Source organism: Gorilla gorilla, chromosome 5 (assembly GCF_029281585.2).
Source record: "Gorilla gorilla gorilla isolate KB3781 chromosome 5, NHGRI_mGorGor1-v2.1_pri, whole genome shotgun sequence".
NCBI lineage: Eukaryota > Metazoa > Chordata > Mammalia > Primates > Hominidae > Gorilla > Gorilla gorilla.
The window spans coordinates 150508734-150532884 of NC_073229.2; the positions used below are offsets into that span (position 1 = coordinate 150508734).

General features: G+C 37.1%; 1 protein-coding gene across 3 annotated transcripts; it reads left to right on the top strand.

Moving 5' to 3' along the window:
• Positions 1–11043: 11043 nt before the first annotated feature.
• CENPW (centromere protein W) lies at positions 11044–19567 on the top strand. 3 transcript variants are annotated; one of them, XM_004044643.5, is made up of 3 exons: positions 11044–11370; positions 17183–17296; positions 19425–19567. In XM_004044643.5, the coding sequence occupies exons 1-3, from the start codon at positions 11245–11247 to the stop codon at positions 19449–19451; spliced, it is 267 nt and encodes an 88-aa protein (XP_004044691.1). In that variant the 5' UTR covers positions 11044–11244; the 3' UTR covers positions 19452–19567. The 3 variants fall into 3 exon arrangements, with proteins under 3 accessions (XP_004044691.1, XP_018885638.1, XP_018885639.1); XM_019030093.4 differs by having other exon boundaries at positions 11070–11415; XM_019030094.4 differs by lacking the exon at positions 19425–19567 and having other exon boundaries at positions 11070–11370; positions 17223–17300.
• The last annotated feature ends 4584 nt before the right edge of the window (positions 19568–24151 follow it).

Here is a 24151-nt window from a genome sequence, read left to right on the forward strand (position 1 = left end):
CAACAAGAAGAGCTAACTATCCTAAATATATATGCACCCAACACAGGAGGACCCAGATTCATAAAGCAAGTCCTGAGTGACCTACAAAGAGACTTAGACTCCCACACAATAATCATGGGAGACTTTAACACCCCACTGTCAACATTAGACAGATCAATGAGACAGAAAGTTAACAAGGATACCCAGAAATTGAACTCAGCACTGCACCAAGCGGACCTAATAAACATCTACAGAATTCTCCACCCCAAATCAACAGAATATACATTTTTTTCAGCACCACACCACACCTATTCCAAAATTGACCACATAGTTGGAAGTAAAGCTCTCCTCAGCAAATGTAAAATTACAGAAATTATAACAAACTGTCTCTCAGACCACAGTACAATCAAACTAGAACTCAGGATTAAGAAACTCACCCAAAACCACTCAACTACATGGAAACTGAACAACCTTCTCCTGAATGACTACTGGGTACATAACAAATGAAGGCAGAAATAAAGATGTTCTTTGAAACCAATGAGAACAAAGACACAACATACCAGAATCTCTGGGACACATTCAAAGCAGTGTGTAGAGGGAAATTTATAGCACTAAATGCCCACAAGAGAAAGCAGAAAAGATCCAAAATTGACACCCTAACATCACAATTAAAAGAACTAGAAAAGCAAGAGCAAACACATTCAAAAGCTAGCAGAAGGCAAGAAATAACTAAAATCAGAGCAGAACTGAAGGAAATAGAGACACAAAAAACCCTTCAAAAAATTAATGAATCCTGGAGCTGGTTTTTTGAAAGGATCAACAAAATAGATAGACCGCTAGCAAGCTAATAAAGAAAAAAAGAGAGAAGAATCAAATAGACACAATAAAAAATGATAAAGGGGATATCACCACCGATCCCACAGAAATACAAACTACCATCAGAGAATACCACAAACACCTCTACGCAAATAAACTAGAAAATCTAGAAGAAATGGATAAATTCCTTGACACATACACCCTCCCAAGATTAAACCGGGAAGAAGTTGAACCTCTGAATAGACCAATAACAGGCTCTGAAATTGTGGCAATAATCAATAGCTTACCAACCAAAAAGAGTCCAGGACCAGATGAATTCATAGCCGAATTCTACCAGAGGTACAAGGAGGAACTGGTACCATTCCTTGTGAAACTATTCCAATCAATAGAAAAAGAGGGAATCCTCCCTAACTCATTTTATGAGGCCAGCATCATCCTGATACCAAAGCTGGGCAGAGACAGAACCAAAAAAGAGAATTTTGGACCAATATCCTTGATGAACATTGATGCAAAAATCCTCAATAAAATACTGGCAAACCAAATCCAGCAGCACATCAAAAAGCTTATCCACCATGATCAAGTGGGCTTCATCCCTGGGATGCAAGGCTGGTTCAATATACACAAATCAATAAATGTAATCCAGCATATAAACAGAACCAAAGACAAAAACCACATGATTATCTCAATAGATGCAGAAAAGGCCTTTGACAAAATTCAACAACTCTTCATGTTAAAAACTCTCAATAAATTAGGTATTGATGGGACGTATCTCAAAATAATAAGAGCTATCTATGAGAAACCCACAGCCAATATCATACTGAATGGGCAAAAACTGGAAGCATTCCCTTTAAAACTGGCACAAGACAGGGATGCCCTCTCTCACCACTCCTATTCAACATAGTGTTGGAAACTCTGGCCAGGGCAATCAGGCAGGAGAAGGAAATAAAGGGTATTCAATTAGGAAAAAAGGAAGTCAAATTGTCCCTGTTTGCAGATGACATGATTGTATATCTAGAAAACCCCACTGTCTCAGCCCAAAATCTCCTCAAGCTGATGAGCAACTTCAGCAGTCTCAGGATACAAAATCACTGTGCAAAAATCACAAGCATTCTTATACACCAATAACAGACAAACAGAGAGCCAAATCATGAGTGAACTCCCATTCACAATTGCTTCAAAGAGAATAAAATACCTAGGAATCCACCTTACAAGGGATGTGAAGGACCTCTTCAAGGAGAACTACAAACCACTGCTCAATGAAATAAAAGAGGATACAAACAAATGGAAGAACATTCCATGCTCATGGGTAGGAAGAATCAATATCGTGAAAATGGCCATACTGCCCAAGGTAATTTGTAGATTCAATGCCATCCCCATCAAGCTACCAATGACTTTCTTCACAGAATTGGAAAAAACTACTTTAAAGTTCATATGGAACCAAAAAAGAGCCCGCATCGCCAAGTCAATCCTAAGCCAAAAGAACAAAGCTTGAGGCATCACACTACCTGACTTCAAACTATACTACAAGGCTACAGTAACCAAAACAGCATGGTACTGGTACCAAAACAGAGATATAGATCAATGGAACAGAACAGAGCTCTCAGAAATAACGCCTCATACCTACAACTATCTGATCTTTGACAAACCTGAGAAAAACAAGCAATGGGGAAAGGATTCCCTATTAATAAATGGTGCTGGGAAAACTGGCTAGGCATATATAGAAAGCTGAAACTGGATCCCTGCCTTACACCTTATACAAAAACTAATTCAAGATGGATTAAAGACTTAAACATTAGACCTAAAACCATAAAAATCCTAGAAGAAAATCTAGGCATTACCATTCAGGACATAGGCATGGGCAAGGACTTCATGTCTAAAACACCAAAAGCATGGCAACAAAAGCCAAAATTGACAAATGGGATCTAATTAAACTAAAGAGCTTCTGCACAGCAAAAGAAACTACCATCAGAGTGAACAGGCAACCTACAACATGGGAGAAAATTTTCGCAACCTACTCATCTGACAAAGGGCTATTATCCAGAATCTACAATGAACTCCAACAAATTTACAAGAAAAAAACAACCCCATCAAAAAGTGGGCGAAGGACATGAACAGACACTTCTCAAAAGAAGACATTCATGCAGCCAAAAAACACATGAAAAAATGCTCACCATCACTGGCCATCAGAGAAATGCAAATCAAAACCACAATGAGATACCATCTCACACCAGTTAGAATGGCAATCATTAAAAAGTCAGGAAACAACAGGTGCTGGAGAGGATGTGGAGAAATAGGAACAGTTTTACACTGTTGTTGGGACTGTAAACTAGTTCAACCATTGTGGAAGTCAGTGTGGCGATTCCTCAGGTATCTAGAACTAGACATACCATTTGACCCAGCCATCCCATTACTGGGTATATACCCAAAGGACTATAAATCATGCTGCTATAAAGACACATGCACACATTTGTTTATTGCGGCACTATTCACAATAGCAAAGACTTGGAACCAAGCCAAATGTCCAACAATGATAGACTGGATTAAGAAAATGTGGCACATATACACCATGGAATACTATGCAACCATAAAAAATGATGAGTTCATGTCCCTTGTAGGGACATGGATGAAATTGGAAATCATCATTCTCAGTAAACTATCACAAGGACAAAAAACCAAAGACCGCATGTTCTCACTCATAGGTGGGAATTGAACAATGAGAACACACGGACACAGGAAGGGGAACATCACACTATGGGGACTGTTGTGGGGTGAGGGTAGGCTGGAGGGATAGCATTAGGAGATATACCTGATGCTAAATGACGAGTTAATGGGTGCAGCACACCAGCATGGCACATGTATACATATGTAACTAACCTGCACATTGTGCACATGTACCCTAAAACTTAAAGTACAATAAGAATAAAATAAAAAAAAAGAAACTGATTGGCTCATGAAACTGCTAAAAAAAGATAAAAAATTCATTACATCAACTTGAATAACTGATAAAAATAATAATAATTTTTATTTGAAGCATTGCTGGTTATTTACTTAAATATCTTTTCCAGATTTAAGAAAATTTTGTATCTAGAGTAATTTATACAGCAATTTGGTAAAGAATACTTCTGTGAATAAAGGTGGAGACATTTGCTTTTCCTTTCTACTTGGTTCCCCCCAAATTTTGAAACCACTGGTGAGTATTCTTATGGCACTATAGTTACTTGCATAAGTTCAATAAAAAATCTGCTCTCTCTTTATAACGAGATATGATTGGAAATGTTGGTTATGTTACCAAGGTTTTGACTAAAGTGTCATATTTGAGAATATGCATAGAATACCTCATTTCAAGGGTTCCTAGGCTTACAGTGAATGAATAAAAACTGTCACTTTTTGGCAGGTCCAGAGATTGAAGACCACAAGTTAAATCTAAAGTCTACCTTGGTTTGGCTTCCTATCCCAAAGAGGTTTTAAAATCTGATTCCTATGTTATCAATATGGAAAGAAAAACTTACATTTCTAAAGAAAAGCTATACCACATCTGTTATTAGATTGTAGCTTTGCACATTGCTTTCAAGTTCTTGTTATCTACCTGTAGACTAGACTAGATCCTAAATTCTTCTAGTTTCCTCCAACCCAATTTTCTTCCATAGAGTTATTTAAAAGAGAAACTACTCTCTTCTTGAAGCCCTATAAGCTGAAAGTAGATGAATTTTAAGGAACAAGTCTCATGCCTAATGCATGGGTTACACAGAAAGTTTACCCTACTACCTGACACTATAGCCAGAGATATTCAAACTACAAAGAAAGACAAGAACTTTATATTTTCATGCTGTAGACAGCTTTTCCAAGATGATGGAAAATGGCTCCATATCATAATGAGACTTTAATTCCTTTTAATGCCTAGTTTTTTCACTTGGAAGACAACGGTCATTGATTTATTTAAACTGGTTGCCTTTAAGCCTAGGTTTGTGGCTCAATACCATTATGCAAACTGAGACTGTCATATTAATACTAATTTACCTGGTATTTCCCCCTTTTAAGCTGTGTATCTGTTACTTGTTAAATTTGTGCAGCAATACAAGTACTAACAGAATAAAGCTGATCCAGCACTTTGAGATGATAGCAAAAGACTATGGAACAGACAAAAATTGAACTTAATAATGGACCACAGGCTTAGCTGGAGAGCCACTCTCTTTAAACCTTTCTGTTGTTCAAATCTGGCTAAATGGATTTTGAAACTGACTTTTAGTAGCCATTCACTCCCTCCAATGTGGACCAGACCTATTGGTATCTTATACCCAAGATAAGTCCATCCTGGCACCATGGGACAATCAAAACCGAACTACAGGATGATTTATCAGCAGTGCTTTTAGACAAAGGTCTTGATTAACATTGGGAAATATAAAAGTTGTTGACATCAAAATGGACTCATTCATATTTTTAAAAAATGACATATTGCGCTGGGATGGTGGCTCATACCTGTAATCCTAGTGACTTGGGAAGCTGAGATAGGAGGATCACTTGAGGCCAGGAGTTCAAGGCCAGCCTAGGCAACATAGTGATACTCTGTCATTAAAAAAATATTAAAAATTGGCTGGGCATGGTGGTGAATGCCTGGAGTCCCAGCTACTTAGGAGGCTGAGGTTGGAGGATCACTTGAACCCAGGAGTTTGAAGCTACAGTGAGCTATGATTGTGCCACTGCACTTCAGCCTGTGTTGACAGAATGTGACACCATCTCAAAGCAAGCAAACAAACAAACAAACAAGAAAAACACCTGACAAATAGAGCTGGGGAAGGTCATGAAGTGGAGTGGGAGATTCATAAATGCCTTATAACAAAAACTATCACAAAAGGGTCTGCAAAAACCATAACTTTGCACAAAGGCCATTGCAATCTTACACAAAAAATACTTCTGCAAGGACATCTGCCGAGTATCTGCCTGTCCAACCTCAGACTGGCACCATAGCCAAGGTTCATTGTCTCAAAACAAGTAATCCTCTTCATGTTTTCTTTTAAAGCCCTTGTCTTTCTTGGCCAGGGACGGTGGCTCACACCTGTAATCCCAGCATTTTGGGAGGCTGAGGGGGGCAGATCGCTTGAGGCCAGGAGTTCGAGACCAGCCAGGGCAACATGGCGAAACCCTGTGTCACATAAAAATACAAAAATTAGGTCTGGTGGTATGTGCTTGCAGTCCCAGCTATTTGGGAGGTGGAGGCAGGATAATTGAGAATTGCTTCAACCTGGGAGGCAGAGGTTACAGTAAGCTATGATGGTGCCACTGCACTCCAGCCTGGGCAACAAAGCAAGACTCTCTCTCAAAAACTAAAACCAAAACCAAAACAAATGCCTTTGTCTTTCTTTACTTCTCTCAGTACACACAAATTTTACTATGGCATGCATACTCCCATTACAATGCCCTGTTCCTGAATAAATATTATTTTTAAGAGAACGTCTCTCTCTTTGTTATGTAGATTGACAATGTGATGATGGAAACAAAGTTAGAGTGATGTGTTTTTAAGAGGGAGGAAGGAACCATGGGCCAGTGAATGCAGATTCCCTCTAGAGGTTGGAAAAGGCAAGGAAACAGTCTTCCCTAGAGTCCGCAGACAGAATGCCACACACTAACACCTTGGTTTTAAGACTTTTGATCTTCAGAACTGTAAGATAAGAAATTTCCGTTGTTTTAAGCCATAAGTTTGTGATAATTTGTTACATTAGCAAAAGAAAACAAATACATATGACAACATGTATCTCTATTACTCTCTTAATAAATGTTATTTGTCTCCAATTCTATTATAAATAAAGCTACAATAAAATTTTTCTCTGTGCAGAAGCAAACATTAGATGGCAAAAAGTGTTACAGAGAAAAATGAACCACAGAGAGAGGGTTAGGGATTTAAGCCATTAGAGATGTGTAATTTATTTTGGTAATTCATTAATAACTTGCTTTTCAGAAATAACAACAACAATAATAATATCTGAATTTTGGCATTTGCCAAATTCCATGCTGTAAGTACACATACCATCACCGGTTTCTAGCTACCAACATAATAATACTGAACACAGAGCTGGGATGAGATCAGATTCTGCACATGACTGGGTATGTATATGTATGTGTGTACATGAGCTTCTAGGCATATATATAGTTACATGTGTTTCTATTGTAAACAGAAGGTTTGTCTGATACTTGTCAGAGCAAAAACCTGAAAGAGGTGATGAAGCCACCTATGCAGATAAATGGGAAAAAAACATTCTTTTTTTCTTTTTTCATTTGAGACAAAATCTCACTCTGTTGCCCAGGCTGGAGTGTAGTGGTGCCATCTCAGTTCAGTGCAAGCTCTGCCTCCTGGGTTCAAGCAATTCTCTTGCCTCAGCCTCCCAAGTAGCTGGGATTACAGGTGTACGCCACCACACCCAGCTAATTTTTGTATTTTTAGTAGAGACAGGGTTTCACCATGTTGGCCAGGATGGTCTTGAACTCCTCACTGCAAGTGATCCGCCCACCTTGGCCTCCCAAAGTGCTGGATTACCGGCGTAAGCCACCCCGCCTGGCCAAAAAGCATTCTTAACAGAGGGAATAGTTAGTGCAAACACCTGATGGGTGTGTGAGTGTGTTGTGTTGCATGTACTTGAGGTCTGTCTGAAATATATTATCTTAGTCTGTTTGGGGTGATATAACAGAAATAACATAGATTGGGGGCTTATTGTCTAAGTTAATTTTCTCTTGCTATTACAGAATACTTAAAACTGGGTAATCTATAAGAAATGAACTTTATTTTTTTCGATTCTGGAGGCCAGGAAGTTAAAGGTGAAGGGGCTGCATCTGGTGAGGGCCTTCTTGCCAGTGGGGGTTTTCTGTAGATTCCTGAGATGGTGCATGGTATCACATGGTGAGGAGGCTGAGCATGCTAATGTGTTAGCTCAGGACCCTCTTCCTCATCTTATAAAGCCACAGTTCCCGTTCCCCTCCCATGATATCCCATTAATCCATTAACCCGTGGAGGGATGAAATATTCATAAGGACATAAACCTTGAGACCCAATCACCTCCTAAAGGTCTCACCTCTCAATACTGCCACATTGTGGATTAAGTTTCAGCGTGAGTTTTAAAGGGAACATTCAAACTATAGCACTTATAAACAACAGAAATTTGTTTTTCACAATTCTGAAGGACGGAAAGTCGGAGATCATGGTGCCAGCAAAGTCAGGTTCTGGTGAGGGCCCTCTTTCGGGGTCCATAGATGGTGTGCCTTCTAGCTATGTTCCCACCTGGTGGAAAAGGGAATGCAGCTCTCTGGGACCTCTTTTATAAGGACATTAATCCCATTTATGGGGACTCTGCACTCATGACATAATCATCTCCCAAAGCCCTTATCTCTTAATATCAGCACATTGATGATTAGATTTCAACATATTAATTTTGGGGGGACAAAAACATCTGGACCATTGAAGATATTAAGGAGACTAACACGGTGGAGAGTGAGTTGCTCCATTGTAGAAGGTAAGTAAGTTAATTATGTATTTGTAAGTGCATGGGCATTTGTAGGGGGCAGGTAAGGCCTCAGGTCGTTATAGGGACTTTGTTTTTTGATTTTAAAGGAGAGAGGAAACAACTAGTGAGTCCTGAAATGACATAATCTGAATTAAATTTAGCTCCTCTGTTGAGAAAGAATAGAAACAGATTGAGACACTCTCAGGAGGATGTTGCAATAAGCCATGTGAATGATGGTGTCCAGGCCAAATGTAGTAGCAGTGGAAGTGGTGAGATGTGATCAGATACTGCAACTAGAACTGACAGGATTTGCTGAAAGATTGAATATGGGGTGAGATAAAGAGAGGGGCTAAGGCCGATTCCAAGATTTTGGCCTAAGTAATTGAAAGGTTGGAAGTGCTAGCACATAAGATAGGTAAGAGACTGGGAGAAACATGTTTGGGGAGCAAGGGCAGATCAAGCCCTAATTTTTGACATGGTGTTAAGATGACTTTTAGAATTCTAGTCCATCAGAGAAATGGATATACATGCCTGAAGTTTAGGGAAGAATCAGCTGGAGATGTAAATTTGGTATTTAAAACCATTATACTGGAGAAGATCACATGGGGTATGAGTGTAGATAGAGGAGAAATCTCAGGACGTGGTTGTGGGGTACTCTAAAATTTAGAGATCAAAAGGAAAAGGAAGAACCAGAAAAGGAGACTGAGGTGCTATCAAGTACAAAGAAAAACAAAAGAGAATCATATCCAATTAAATATGTTGTTTTATGGAAGGAAAAATCATGAAACTCAACAAATACTTCTGGTTTGATGAATAAACTGAAGCCTGAAAATTGGCCATAGGATTTGCAACTATGATGCTATTGGTCACGTTGACCAAAACAATTTTGGTGAAGAGATAGCTAGAAAAGTCTGACTGTACTGGATTTAACAGAGAATAAGAGAAGGGTATTTGGAGACACTGAATTTAGCCAACCGTTTCTAGTTTTGTTTTGTTCTGTAGGACAACAGCAAAAGGTAGGATTAAGAGAGGGTTTTCAAAAGCCTGGAGATATTATAAGCTGTGTGGGTGCTGATGGAAAAAAATTGGCAAAGAAGGAAAATTCATGAAGCAGAGGAGCAAGGAGAATTGCTACGGAAATGTCCTTAAGAAAGAGGAAAGGGCTTGATCTCGGGCACAAGTGGAGTAGTTGGCATCTCATCCATGGGAGCAGGTGGAGACTGATGGATGGATGGGGTGGTGAAAGCATACAGAAAGTCTCCATGGATTTTTTTAAATTTTATTTTGTTGTTGAAGCAATGTCATCACTGGAGATTGAGAATGGGGTAGGTAAGAAATAGAAGGCATGACATAGCTATGTAAGAGAATGAGTAAATGAATGAATGGCTTTAGGAAATATCAAAGGATTGTAGCAGTACTTAGAGCCCACATGAGTGGTCATGAATTTGAATTGAGATCAGACACATACCTGTGAGTGTTGTTTTCTTATGCCAATATGAATACACAGATACAAGTGTTGAATAGATTGAGATTTTAACTTAAGCAGAGTTGGAATGTTGCTAGGTTAGTATGAGGATAAAAGAGAATGGCTATAAAGTTGTGGAGAAATACAGGGCAGTATTATGATGATCGATGCATAATGGACTACAGAAGGGAAGATAAGGCATAGAGTGGGGTGGCAGAGCTGGGGGGTGTGGTGAGAGGAACTGAAAAAGATAGGACAGTAGTCCCAGTAGCATCAAAGAATTGATGGAGGGAGTAAGTTCAAAAGATAGAAGATAACGGTTGAAGAGAGACAACTAAATTGAAAGTGGCAGATCAAACCGAAGGTAAAGCTATTTAGTAATGACACCGCCTAGGGTATGACCACATGCATGAATAACTCAAGGGTGTAGGAGAAGATGACTGGCAGAGAGGAGGTCTTAGAAATGGGAGGCCAGATAGTAGAAGGATCATTTGTGTGGGTGAGATCACAATAACATAATATTGAAATCTCCATAGAGATAGTATTAGAGATAATTATAATTAAAACCACAGCGGATCTCAAAGACTGGTCCGCAGACTAGCAAATGCCAATGTCCCTGACTTGTTAGAATTGCAAATTTTTGAGTATCTCCTAGATCTAGTGAATGAGGAACTCTGGGAGCTGGGCCCTGCAAACAGTAGTTTAACAAGTCCCCCAGGTGATTTTGATGCACATTAAGGTTTGATAACTATTAATACTTCTATAATAGCACAGATGATAGAGAAATTAACAGCTTGAAGAAATAACAAAAAGTTCAGTGAGTTAGCATGAAACTATACCTGAAAGTTATTGCAAGGTTAAGTGAGAGGAACCTTAAAATTAAAGGGAGCAGCATTTGTAAAGAAAAGCTAGAATCATGAAAATACCTAAGATAAGATCAAATGAAATTACGTAGAAGTGTAAAATTCTTAACTGTTAGTATCTGAAAATCATGCATTCCTTGCTAGGTAGGCATGGCATTAGTGCTGTCGGAATCCTGATAAAACATCACAAACTTCTGTTCATTGGTATTAGGGACAGTATAGAGTGAGTGCTTGAAGAACTGCCTTGGCTTACCAATCTATCCACAACTTCCAATCATCTCTAGGGAACCTAGCAGAAACACTTCCACAGAGCAAAAGTTACAATACAGAAAGTGATGAAAGGAGGACGCAGGCTCTTAATGACGTCAGGTATTTCCGGGACCCGCCCACCGTGGGCGTTTTCCACCTACAGGCAGGCGTCCCCGGGGGCGGGGCTTGCTCAGGGTTAACGTCACTACTGAGCGCCGGGCGCGTTCCGTTGGCGGCGGATTCGAACGTTCGGACCGGGGTTTTTCTGCCTGAAGAAGCGTCATACGGACCGGATTGTTTTCGCTGGCCCAGTGTCCCCGGAGCTTGTGTGCGATACAGAGAGCACCTCGGAAGCTGAGGCAGCTGGTACTTGACAGAGAGGATGGCGCTGTCGACCATAGTTTCCCAGAGGAAGCAGATAAAGCGGAAGGCTCCCCGTGGCTTTCTAAAGCGAGTCTTCAAGCGAAAGAAGCCTCAACTTCGTCTGGAGAAAAGTGGTGACTTACTGGTGAGATTCCATCCCTTCTCGGGCTGGGAATGGGTCACGGGAGAGGTAAGGGCAATAACCTTAAGCCTTTGTTTTTCCGCCCCGAGCCAATTTATAGCTCTTTCAGGCCCATGTTTAAGGCAGTTCCAACAATGACAGGGAACGTATGCCCCACCCTGGCATGTCAGTTCATATTCCTGGCGCTCAGTTGTACCGGGCCGCGCCGAAAAGTAAATATCTGGATCTTTTTAAAGGGAGACTCTTAGTCACATGAGCTTAACGTACAGTTATTGCTTACAGCTTTAAATATTGCTGTTTAGGAACACAATCTGGCACCGTGATTAATGTACTTGCAAAGGGTATGAAAGAATCACCCTTTAAAAAATAGATTTTGGAGTTCAGTCTGGGTCATTTTTATTTAGCTATTGTAAAAGGCATTGCTCACATGCCTTTTAAGGGCCTCCCTTCTTGCCTCCCTCCCTGTCTCCTCTTTCCTCCCTTGGCTCCCTCCGTCTCTCCTCTATTTACGCATTTAACCAAACATTGCCTTATTTCCTCTAGGTTAGGGTGCTTACTAAAGGACCCTGATGGGAAAGTTTATTTGTAGGAAGAGTCCTCTCAACTGTTAATTCATTTTGCTAGACAAGTAATAGAACACCTAGTCAGTTTTTAAGCTAGACTACTAAAGCCTGCTTATCTGACCCATAATACCTGAAGCATAATGTTCTCCTAATAAGAAGCCCCAATCAAACCATTGTATAATAACGTTTCTGTCTTGAAATAAATTCAGTTTGTGTGTTGAATACCTGGAACACATATTCCTCTGGCACAAGGAACACTATTTCTCTAGGTTTGAACCACTGGAGGCATGTTCGGTAGCTTGTCCTTGGCTCTTTGAGTAAAGGAGCCATTATAAATGGACACATAATTTCCAGGAGATCAAGGTACAGAATTGTGGATAATAAGAGCATACTGCATGAATTATCCTAGCTGTTCTTAAACGACATTGGTTTTTCTACCTCCTCTTTACTCTTTTGCTTCCTGGACTTCTCCACTGCCACCCCATCTGTTGCTTCCTTTTTGCTAAACTACTATAGAATTATCGCCCCTTTCCCCTTATTTGGTCTCTGAAGCCAAAACACAACAAAAACACATTTTCCCCCAGAAAAGTATTACTTCTATCTTCTGCCCTTATTTTTGTTACTTCCTTAAATCTTGTAAGAAGAGGCAATACAGGCTGTCTTGTGCCCCGACCCCAATTAACTATCCCATGCTGGTGATAGAGGTGGCGCAAATGAACGGAATTCAAATGAAATTCACTTGCAAAACATTTTTACGTAGTATATTATGGAGCTTTCACTGGGGCTTCTAAATGGAGGGAGAGGAAATGTACCTGATCAAAGATATCCAAGAGACCACTAGCTGGTGCAAATGGCTTAGTGGAAATTTCTCAAGTAGTCAGCATCCTCCCACATCTACCCCTTTCTTCCTCCAAAGAACCCATGGACAGAGGGGCTCCATAGTGCGGTGGGATCCAGGTGGCATGGGAAAGTGGGTGAGTTGAAATTTCAAGCGGTTGCATTGATGGGGTATAGAATGTTCTTTTGGTCACTAGCTTTTCCCAGGTAGTATGCTCGTCGTGTTTGGCTTTCATTAAACAGTTCGCCTTCACTGTCTTGAATGTGGCATGGATTACCCTGGTTTCTTTATAGCTTTCTGCTCACCTTTGACACTTCATATCTTACCCAGTTCAATGAGTTAGCAAAAAGTTCAATGAATTAGCATTAAACTACACCTGAAAGTTATTGCAAGGTTAAGTGAGAGGAACCTTAAAATTAAAGGGAGCAGCATTTGTAAAGAAAAGCTAGAATCATGAAAAGACCTAAGGTAAGATCAAATGAAATTATGTAGAAGTGTAATTCACTTGCATCCCACATCATCCACAAAGTTTTCTATAGTTAAGGCAGTTTGTTTTGATCTGTTCTTTTTTCTGAACTTGGACAGCAGTAAGAGTATACATCATACAGTTGAGCTATTGGGACTCTTAACACTGTTGTCTAGGAGTTTTCATATGCTGATGTCTCCTAGTGTGGTATGCAGCTTCTTGAGGAGAATGAATATCTCCTTTTCTGTCTCCCATTATCTTTAACACAGAATTAATCTACTTTTATGCTGCCTTTTGTACATGGTATTTCTTCTGCTTGAAGATGTCTTCACTCTACTTGGCAACCTACAATTTTTTCAAAATCCAGTTCAAATGTTACTTCAGTGACGCTTTCCTTAATGTCCTTAGAAACGATCAATCTTATCTTCTTCTCCATCATCTATTGTCACACATTTGCCTTTTTCTTTATGGGTTTGATTCTGCCACTAGTCTGGGAACTTGAATTTGGAAATTTTTGTATTCCTGGTGTTTTGCATAATAGCTTCAACATTCTGAGTCTACAAGTAATTTTGGAAATGCATGACAACTATGTGGATTGATGTCATTTCTAGCATTTTATTTATAATTTCTTTGTGTTATTTTATTATTCTTCACTGGCTTTTTGTTATTTTGTTTGTTTTATGCCTTATTTGATTGTTTAGCCCCAGGGATGGTACTAGGGAGAGAGTTAACATCTGTTAAATGTAAAGGAATGCTGTGCAAATATCTGGGTGCTTATAGTTCATGTAAAATTCAAAAGTGCTATGACAAAGGGAGGAGGAAGTCAGACTGGCCCGTCTTTCTGTCAACTGAGACTGTCAAGAAGTATTTCTTTATAAATTTTCTTTTGATTTATTTTTCAAGCAAGCAGATTTTTAAAAGTAACTTATTGATGGAATAGCTTACCTTTTTCAAGTTAGAATGCCTAGCTAAATACCCTAAAACTAACTTTTGTTCTGACCATTTTAATATAAGCCTTAGCGCATTGGAGTAGTACCACTCAATTAACTGTTTTATGACATAGATATAGGTTGCTTGAAAAAATTTTTGTGAGATTTGAAAAAGTAATACTAATTTGTCTCAGTATCTGTATTGGGGTTTGCTAGAGGGACAGAACTAATAGGATAGATGTATATATGAAGTGGAGTTTATTAAGGAGTAATGACCCACACAGTCACAAGGTGAAGTCCCACAATAGGCCATCTGCAAGCTGAGGAGCAAGGAAGCCAGTCCCAGTCCCAGTCCCCAAACCTCAAAAGTAGGGAAGCCGACAGTGCAGCCTTCAGTCTGTGGTCGAAGGCCCTAGGGCCACTGGCAAATTAGTGGTGTAAGTCTAAGAGTCCAAAAGCTGAAGAACTTGGAGTCTGATGTTCAAAGGCAGGAAGCATCCAGCATGGGAGAAAGATGAAGGCTGGAAGACTCAGCAAGTCAAGTACTTTCACATTCTTCTGCCTGCTTTATTCTAGCCATGCTGGCAGCTGATTAGATGGTGCCCACCCAGATTGAGGGTGGGTCTGCCCAGTCCACTGACTCCAATATTATTTTCCTTTGGCAGCACCGCCTACACACACACCCAGGAACAATACTTTTCATCCTTCAGTCAAGTTGACACTCAGTACTAACCATCACCGTATCCGTGGCTCATGGCCACGAAGAGGAAAGGGTATTCCATCTAGGTTAATGAATTAAGTCTTAAGACAGTGTGGTTTAATTGGGTCTGATTTAAAAAAAAATTTTTTTTGCCTTATCTGGGGAGATGTAGTGGGGTCTTCATGCAATAATAATTATTAGCTGCCTACTATGTATTAAGCAATGTGTTAAGGGACACTGGGGATACAGTGTTGAAAAGACTAGGCATAATTCATATCCTTAGAGTACATTGAGGAAGACAGCTAAGTGAGAAATTACAGCATGATGTAGTCTATGCAGTGATAGAAAGTTCAGAGTGCTATGGATCAATATAACCTTACATATTGGGGGAAGTTGGGCTTTTCAGAGAAGTCTATAAACAAGTAGGATGCCTAGAGGCAAGGTTGTATTTGAATTCTCAAAGAAATTCAAAAGGCCTAGTGTAGAACTGGAAGCTTAGAACAGTGAGAGGTGAAACTAGATTCCCAGTCAAGTGGGATTTAGTGTTAAGGAATTTGGAATTTATCCTGAGGGTATCTGGAAGCTATTTACCTTTAGAAGTAGAAAGAATAGATTAACAAATGAAATTGTGCCATATTATGGGGTGTTTTTGCTACCAAAATAAATGGGCTATCATTGAAAGTTTAAAAAATAATTGGCACAGTATAATGTAAATAATTGGAATTGGGATGCTTTACCTCAGCGTTCTTGTGAGAATCAACGAAGATAGTGCATCAAAAATGTACCAAAAGAATATCCACCTTTCATAGATTGTTCATCTTGTTTAAATTCCCAAACCTCTGTTTTCTCCACATATCACTAGAACATTATTAAACACCTATATAACAATCTATTAAAGATTTCTGCATTATATAAACCATTAAAACACCACATTACTAGTTATTTAACATTTAGTGAACTGTGGGAGAGTGTGCAGTACACAAGATAGTGAATGTTAAGTATTGTGTATAAATTGTTCTTCTTACTGCAAAGATCACTTGCCACCATGTAAATAACAAAATAAATCATGGTAAAGACACTATCTAATTGGATCTAAGTTGGTAGTGCCCTCAGGTACCTGGCAGAAGCAAAGGATGGGGAAGATATGTGCAATAATATAAATAAGAGTACTACATATGATTCTTCAGTGGAGATTGAGATACGACTTTAGCTCACTTCACATTTTCTTCTGCTTGGATTACATGTACTTTAACTTTTTTCCAAGGAATGTTCTTGTAGATTAGGGCTTTTGTTGGTTTGGATGGTGATTTTGAGTAAAATACTTGACAAAGTGTTATTTTATATGACATATCAGAGCTTGTTTATACATATATGTGATCAGATAATGTTGATATATATATTATCTGAAGATGAGTACATATGTTTTGCTTATATGTAGAGCTTGTTTCTGTAAAAATGTACAAGAAGGTGTCAGCTGTGGTTGACTGGGGGATGAGATGGGGAATATACTTATTTTTGATAGTTTACTACCCTTTTGTAAACTTTGTTGTTTTATATTCTTATTTTAAAATAATTATAGACTGAAAAGGTGCAAAAATAGTACACAGTTTCCGTGTATCCTTTACCCAGCTTTCCACAATGCTGATATCTTACATAACTATATTTTTTTAATAGACTTTAAAATTTTTCAGTCTGCTTATATTACCTATTTTAAATAATTTTTTAAAAAGAGGCTCGAAGATTATTAATAGTAAGTATGGTTATTTTATGATAGTTGTTGGATGACAAATAACTTGACCTTTGTACATACACTTTTCAATTTAGCAAACTTAAACAATTTCAACTATTAACATGTTTTTTAATAAATATTTCAAATTAAATATATCTGTTTAAAAATCTTTGACCTCAGATTGTAGAATAATAGCCTAAAATGTAGTTGTTGATATGTTTTGATTTAAAATTTTCTGGAAATTTTAAATTATGTTATAAATTTAAATCCATTTGGAATCAGAAGCAGGAATATTTGTTACTAAGTGAATCTTACATACGTTTTGATATGTAATGATGCTTTACAAAATGGCCTTTGGTCTAGCCTTGCATAGCTTGTTTTATGTATTGCAATGACGAAGTCTCTTTGCAGGGAATCTAAGATGGACTTATATTAGACTGAATTCTATGTAATTTTAAATAGAAGAGTTAATTTACTTAATCACAATGGTAAATAGTACAATACATTTTGAGATAACTAATTTTTAAAAATATTATTTCAGTGCATCAGTATTTGAGCTTAAAAATCCACTTGGATTTTCTGTTTTAAAGGTCCATCTGAACTGTTTACTGTTTGTTCATCGATTAGCAGAAGAGTCCAGGACAAACGCTTGTGCGAGTAAATGTAGAGTCATTAACAAGGAGCATGTACTGGCCGCAGCAAAGGTAAAATCCAAATTTCTTTTCTCGAGCAAGAATTAAACTTCAAAAATAACACTCGGTTCATCACCTCTCCCTGATTTGTATACCTTACTCAGATTTGTTGATTGAGTTGATATTTGGCCTTTTATGAATTAATGATTTTAATTAAGGAGTTAGATTTCCTCCATATGTATATTATTAATTTCCAGTGGTAATATTAATGGCCACTGCTTTAGAGGAAACATTCATGTTCCTATAATCTGCTAATCTGTAGACTGAGAAGATATATCACCTTGAAATTTATCAAAACTTACTTTCTTCTTGATCTTTTAAAATTATCCTAATTACCTCATTGTATTAGTCCATTTTCACACTGCTATAAAGAAATACCCAAGACTGGGTTATTTATAAAGGAAAGAGAACTCACTCACTATCAGGAGAACAGCATGGGGAAAACCGCCCCCATGATCTAATCACCTCCCTTCCTCCACATGGAGGGATTACAATGCGAGATGAGATTTGGGTGTGGACAGAAAGCCAAACCATATCACCAATTATTTGATTTCTTTTAACTTTGTTTTGGCAGAGGTTGCAGTGTGCCAAGATCGCACCATTGCACTCTAGCCTGGGCAACAAGTGTGAAACTCCGTCTCAAAAAAAGGGAAAAAAAATCTCTTATATAAGTAGAGATGATTGCTTTTTACTGTTATTTTTATATAATGTTAAGAATATGTTGCCTACGGTGCAGTTTTCCGGATATGTTCCTGAAAATGTTATTTCCAAATGATGTTAATCAAGGCCCTACCTCAGATGCTTCTGTTGTCAAATAAGTGTAGATAACCTTGCATACTATACTTCCTTGATTAGTCACAGTATTATTGTAGAACTTGTTTCTGTAAGAATATGTAAGAAACTGGCAACCACAGTTGACTGGGGATGATAGAGGAGGGAAACTTATTTTTGACAGTCTACCTCTTTGTAGACGTTTTTGTTTTAGATTTATTTTGAAATAAGAAGGTACAAAAAATAGTTTAGAGTTCCCATGTACCCTGTATCCAGTTTCTCATAATCCTAATGTCTTAAATAACTATAGTTATGTAAAGTTATGAAAGGCTATGGGAGAAATATAGCAATAAGGAAACTTGTTGAACTCCATTTAGTATTTTGTAAGTTTGAGTACATAATATACTCAGCGTTTTGTAAATTCATTTGAGTATTCAAACTTTCTTTTGAAGTACCCATGATAATTATCTTGTAGGACAGAGAAGTACTAGTCTAGATACAGATTTATTTGATGGTCTTGTGGAAGCCTAGAAATGTGCATGTCTTGGCATTTTCTAGGGGCTTTAAATTATTTTGCAATTATAAACATTCCAACAAATTTCTACAATATTAAAGTCAATGTAAATATTTTTCTGTGGGAAAAACAAGGCTTAAGATATTGAAGAATATACACGTATTTTTTACATTTAGGATTTTTATTAATAAACTGTAGGTTCATTTACTTAAAATAGTAGATAAGTTTTTTTTTAAAAAAAGAGATATTCTGACGAATACTGTCAGTCTTTTTACAACTAAAAATCTCCTTTATTTGTGCCACAGACTATTATTTTGAAAATAATCTACTTAACAGGTTGTTCAGCGTAAGATGGCCAGTTTTAGTCTCAAATGATTATAATTCCAGTCCAACTATAAGAAATTTAATGTTGCAGTGGATTTGTCCTAGTTTATAGTTGTGAAATATCTGATTTATAATAGACTTTTTGAGTCTAATATAGATTCAAGAATATTGTTTAACTCTTTAATTGGTATTGTTTAACTCCTAATTTAGATAACTAAATTGTCTAAAAATTTCAAATTCAAAACCATTAATCTGGACACTTTTGGTTTACAATAGAAGAAATTAACATCTAGAGGTAACTAATAAAGCCAGGTTTTTAGAATCTAGGCATGTTTCATATTCATTGAGATAAGACTGTTTTTAGAGAAATCTAAGACTATAAGACAAAAGATTCCCTAATCACCTTCCAAATTGGGTTTTATAAATTCAGTCTTGCATATTATGCACCCAGGACTATTTAACTTTTTGTTAAGGAATTATGTTTTATTTTTCATAGATATAATATGAATCTTATTTTTTTCCCTCTTACAGGTAATTCTAAAGAAGAGCAGAGGTTAGAAGTCAAAGAACATATTCTTGAAAGTTATGATGCATTCTTTTGGGTGGTAACAGATCATAAAGACATTTTTTACACATCAATTAATATGGGATTATTAAATATTGGCTATAAGTGATGTGTGTGTTTGTATTTTTTTTCTGGCATGAAATATCTCAAGTAAATGCATAGGACTATTTAACCCTTTTATGGGAATTACTATTATTTTTATTTTAAATGTCCTCTAGTTCAGTTTGCTTTTGTTTTGTTGCTGCTGCAAATATTTTATGTATCAAAAATGAAATCTTACTATATTAAATACTTTGAAAATGTACTTCTTAGAATTAAGTTTATATATATTTAGATTTAGCCATAGTTAACTATGGAATTTAATCTCTGAAGAAAGGCAAATGCAGTCAAATCTAGGTGCACTTTCAATATTTTAACTTTTAATGTCTTTGCAAAGCAATGCAATCTACTTTTACATTATGCCAGTAGTAATGTTATAATTTCTCAGCTGGACAATTATAAACATCAGGTAGGTTTTTCAAAACCTATCTCCCTCCCAAAACCAAAATAATAGAAATTTGGAGCAAATGACTTATTTTCTTCAAGTCTCATGGATTTAATAGATAATTTTTCCCCCTAAATAAGATAATTTAGAAGTTTATTATGTATCATCAAATAGTTGTTACTTTTAACTTTTTATTTAGAAATAATTATAGATTTCAACATGTAGTTGCAAAGATAGTACAGAGAAGTCCCATGTACAGTACACCCAGTTCCCCCAATGGTTACATCTTACATAACTATAGTATAATATCAAAACCAGGAATTTCATATAGGTACAGTGTACATGTGGTTCTGTTGCCATTTTATGGTGTAGATTTGTTTAACCATTACTGTAATTAGAAATGTTTCATTACCAAAAAAGTCTCTTTGTGCTATCCTTTTACAATTAGACCTTGTTTAAAATGTGTCCTACCCTGGCACCGTTCCTAAACCCTGGCAACCATGAACTATTCTCCGTCTAAAGTCTATACTTTTGTCATTTTGAGAATGTCATATGGATGGAATCATACAAGAGGTAACCTTTGGGCATTGGATTTTTTTCACTCAGTATATTGTCCTTGAGATCCATTTAAATTGTTACATGTATCAGTAGTTTGTTCCGTTTTATTACTGAGTAGTATTCTGTAGTATGGAATTACCACAGTTTGTATAACTATTCACTTAAATTGAGGGGCATTTTGGTTACTTACAGTTTTGGTTATTACAAATAAAATCGCTGTGAAGGGTAATCTGCAGGATTTTACATGGACATAAATTTTAATTTCCCTGGGAGTTTTATTCTGAGTTCATGGTAAGTATAGGCCTAATTTTTATTTATTTTTTTTTAAAAGACTGAATCTTGCTGTGTCACTTAATCTGGAGTGCAGTGGTGTGATCATAGCTCATTGCAGCCTCAAACTCCTGGGCTAAAGTTATCCTCCTTCTTTAGCCTCCTGAGTAGCCTCCTTCTTGCACCTGGGATGACAGGTGCAAGCTGCTGTGTTCAGTTGGCTCAGGTTTAATTTTTTAAAAAGAAATGGCCAAATGATTTTCCAGGGTGGCTGTACCATTTTACATTTCCATTAGCAGTGTATGGGAAATCCACTTTCTTAATATTCTCACAAATATTTGGTAATGTTACTATTTTTTAGTTTAGCTGTTCTGGCAAGAATATGCAGCATTGTGGTTTTAATTTACATTTTCCTGATGGCTAATGTCTTAGTTTAGGCTGGTATAATGAAATACCATGCACTGGATAGCTTATAGATAACATAAATTTTCTTCTCACAGTTTTGATGGGCGGAAGGTCTGAGATCATGGTGCCAGCATGGTCAGGTTCTGGTGAGGGTCCTCTTCTGAGTTGCAGACTGCTAACTTCTCATTCTGTCCTCACACGGAGGAAAGAAGGCCAGAGAGCTCTCTGCCTCCTTTTAAAGGACATTAATCTCATTTATGACGACTTTATTCTCATGACCTAATTACCTCCCAAAGGTCGTTCCTCCTAATACCATCACACCGGTGATTAGATTTCAATGTAAGAATTTTGGGGGACACAAACATTTAGTCCATAATAGCTGATGATGAACATATTTTCGTGTGCTTATTTGCCATCTGTATACTGACTTATACATTTTTATACTTTAATGACATCTAAGGGAAAGAATACCTGTGTGGTCAGTCTTGAACAGAAAGCCTCATGGATTCATAGTTCAGCATAATATAGTAATACATATATGTTTCCAAATTAGTAATTTTTTAAAGCATTAATGTGAAAAAATTTAAATCTTATTTGTAATGTAAGTATACATGTTTAACATAAAATTATATTCTGAACAAAAATAGTTAAATAGGACTTCTCAAGAGAATGTAAATTTGAAAAAAAAAACAACTAGAATATGTAGTTAATGCTGAATAGTTCTTTAAATGTAATTAATATCAAAATGTTATTTTTCCTTCAAGAGCTGGACTAGGGAATTTTGGTTTTAAGACAGAACTAATGTGCTCAGAGGTAATGTCTTTTTTTTTTTAATGATGTTTTCCCCATATTTTCTATCTCTTATATAGTGATAGGTAATCCCACCGCCTTGTCCCTGAAATAGGCAAGGTGGAGGAGAGAGAAAGAGAGAGAGTGTGAGTGTGTGTGTGTGTGTGTGTGTGTGTGTGTGTGTGTGTGTATGTAAGTGGAGTAGGATGAGGGAAGTTGCTAGAGTCAGTAGAAGTAGGTGATATTATCCGTGTGATACCACACAGCCAAAAGCCTCCTTTTGGGTGACTTTTGTGATACCTGTGTGATACCCAAAAGCCTCCTTTTGGGAGGCTTTCTTGTAGATAGGAATTTTGCTGTTTTGGTAAAGAATTATAACTCCAGCATTTTCATGTTGGGGAGTTAGAGACTGAACTAAACCGAAGTCAAAATGAGGATAGTAATAGTGATATGATAAATGTATTGGCTTGTTTTCTGTGTCGTCTGGGGTGTTTATATGTCATATACTTCCCTACCTGAGTTAGAAAAGAAAGAGAATCTAGAATGTGGAGTTTATTAGAGGTGGGGGAAGATGTGTTTATTAGATTAACTGCATTTTTTTCTGGATGTTGAAGAGAGTCAGTGAGACCTTGAACAAGTAATTTAACTGGAGCCTTAGTTTCCCCATGTGTACATTTAGTAACTACTGTTTTTGGCCACATATTTTCCTTTTTGGGAAAATCAGGATGACTTCAGTTTTGGCTTCATGGTTATGGGTGGTCTATATCTCAACTGTGGATTTCATTTTTTTTTTTTTCTTTAAAATCCTCAACCTCATTTTAGGTCTCGATTGATGAACATGAGATGGGTATGAGACCTTAAGATGGATATTTAGTTCTTCTTCCTCAGTATTTTAATCTTGACAATCAATATAGCACCTTGTGGCTGTAGGTAAGTTTAATAACAGTATACTCCCTAGGTCAGTGGTTTTCAAGCTTTACTAAGCTTCAGAATCACCTGGAAGATTTGTTAAAATAAAGATTGCTCATGGGGATTCTGATTCTATTTAGGTGGGAGCTGAAAATCTGTATTTCTAGCAGGTAGCCAGGTGATGCTAATGTTGCCATCCAGGGGCCATGCTTCCGAGAACAACTGTTCTAGATCACAGGTTGGCAATATTTTTGTAAATAAAGCTTTATTGGAACACAGGCACACATGTGCTGCTTATCGGTGGCTGTTTTCGTACTACAACTTAGGGTAGTGTTGAGTTGTTGCAGCAAATACTGTGTGTCCTGCAAGCCAAGTTACTTAGTATCTGACCCTTTACAGAAGAAGTTTGCTGACCCCTGTGTTAGATAATTCTTGCCCTAACCTCTGTATTTTGCTTTTACTTGAGTTGCCAAAATGGCAAAAGAGAGATTGATACTCTAGAGGCTACTTTTTATTTATATTAGCTACACTGAAGTATGACACTTCTGATTGAATTTAGTGAGGGATAGAGTTTTGAGATACTCCAGTTATCACCAGTAAAACAACTATTTACATTGTTTTCTTGAGATATTATCATCTCTAATCCATGTTGCTTGTATTTCCTTTTTGAAGGAATCTACCTTACTGAGACTTGGCATTTCTTGTTTCCAACCAGCTACAAGAGTTTTGTTTGGTTAGCATTTGTATGATATATATCTTCCATCATGATGCTTACAAACATCCTGCATTCTTTAAAGTGTGTCTCATAATCAGTGTATATTTGGGTTTTGTGGTTTCATCTTATCTGGTAGTCTTAGTAATTGGAATTTGCAGTCCATTTACATTTAATGTAATTACTGCTACATTTGGTTTCTATTATACATTTTACAATTTGCTGGTGTGTGTGACCCAGCACCTTTTTCTTTCTGCTTTTCTTTTCTTTTGAATTAACTTTTATGATTCATTTTATTCTTTATTACTCTAGTTATACATTCTTATACTAGGAATTATAACATGCATCATTGACTTGTTATATCCTCTATCAATCTGCTATTTATATAAACTTTTACTAAAGATTATAATCTGCACTGTTGACTATTTCTAGAATCTTAGAAGGCTTTAATGCCATTTACTTGCTGCCTTTTGATTATTTTAATTTTACATTTGTTAAACCAACCATATAGACACAAATGTAGTATTACTAGTATGACTTGGTACTGTCACTACTAAGTGAATATT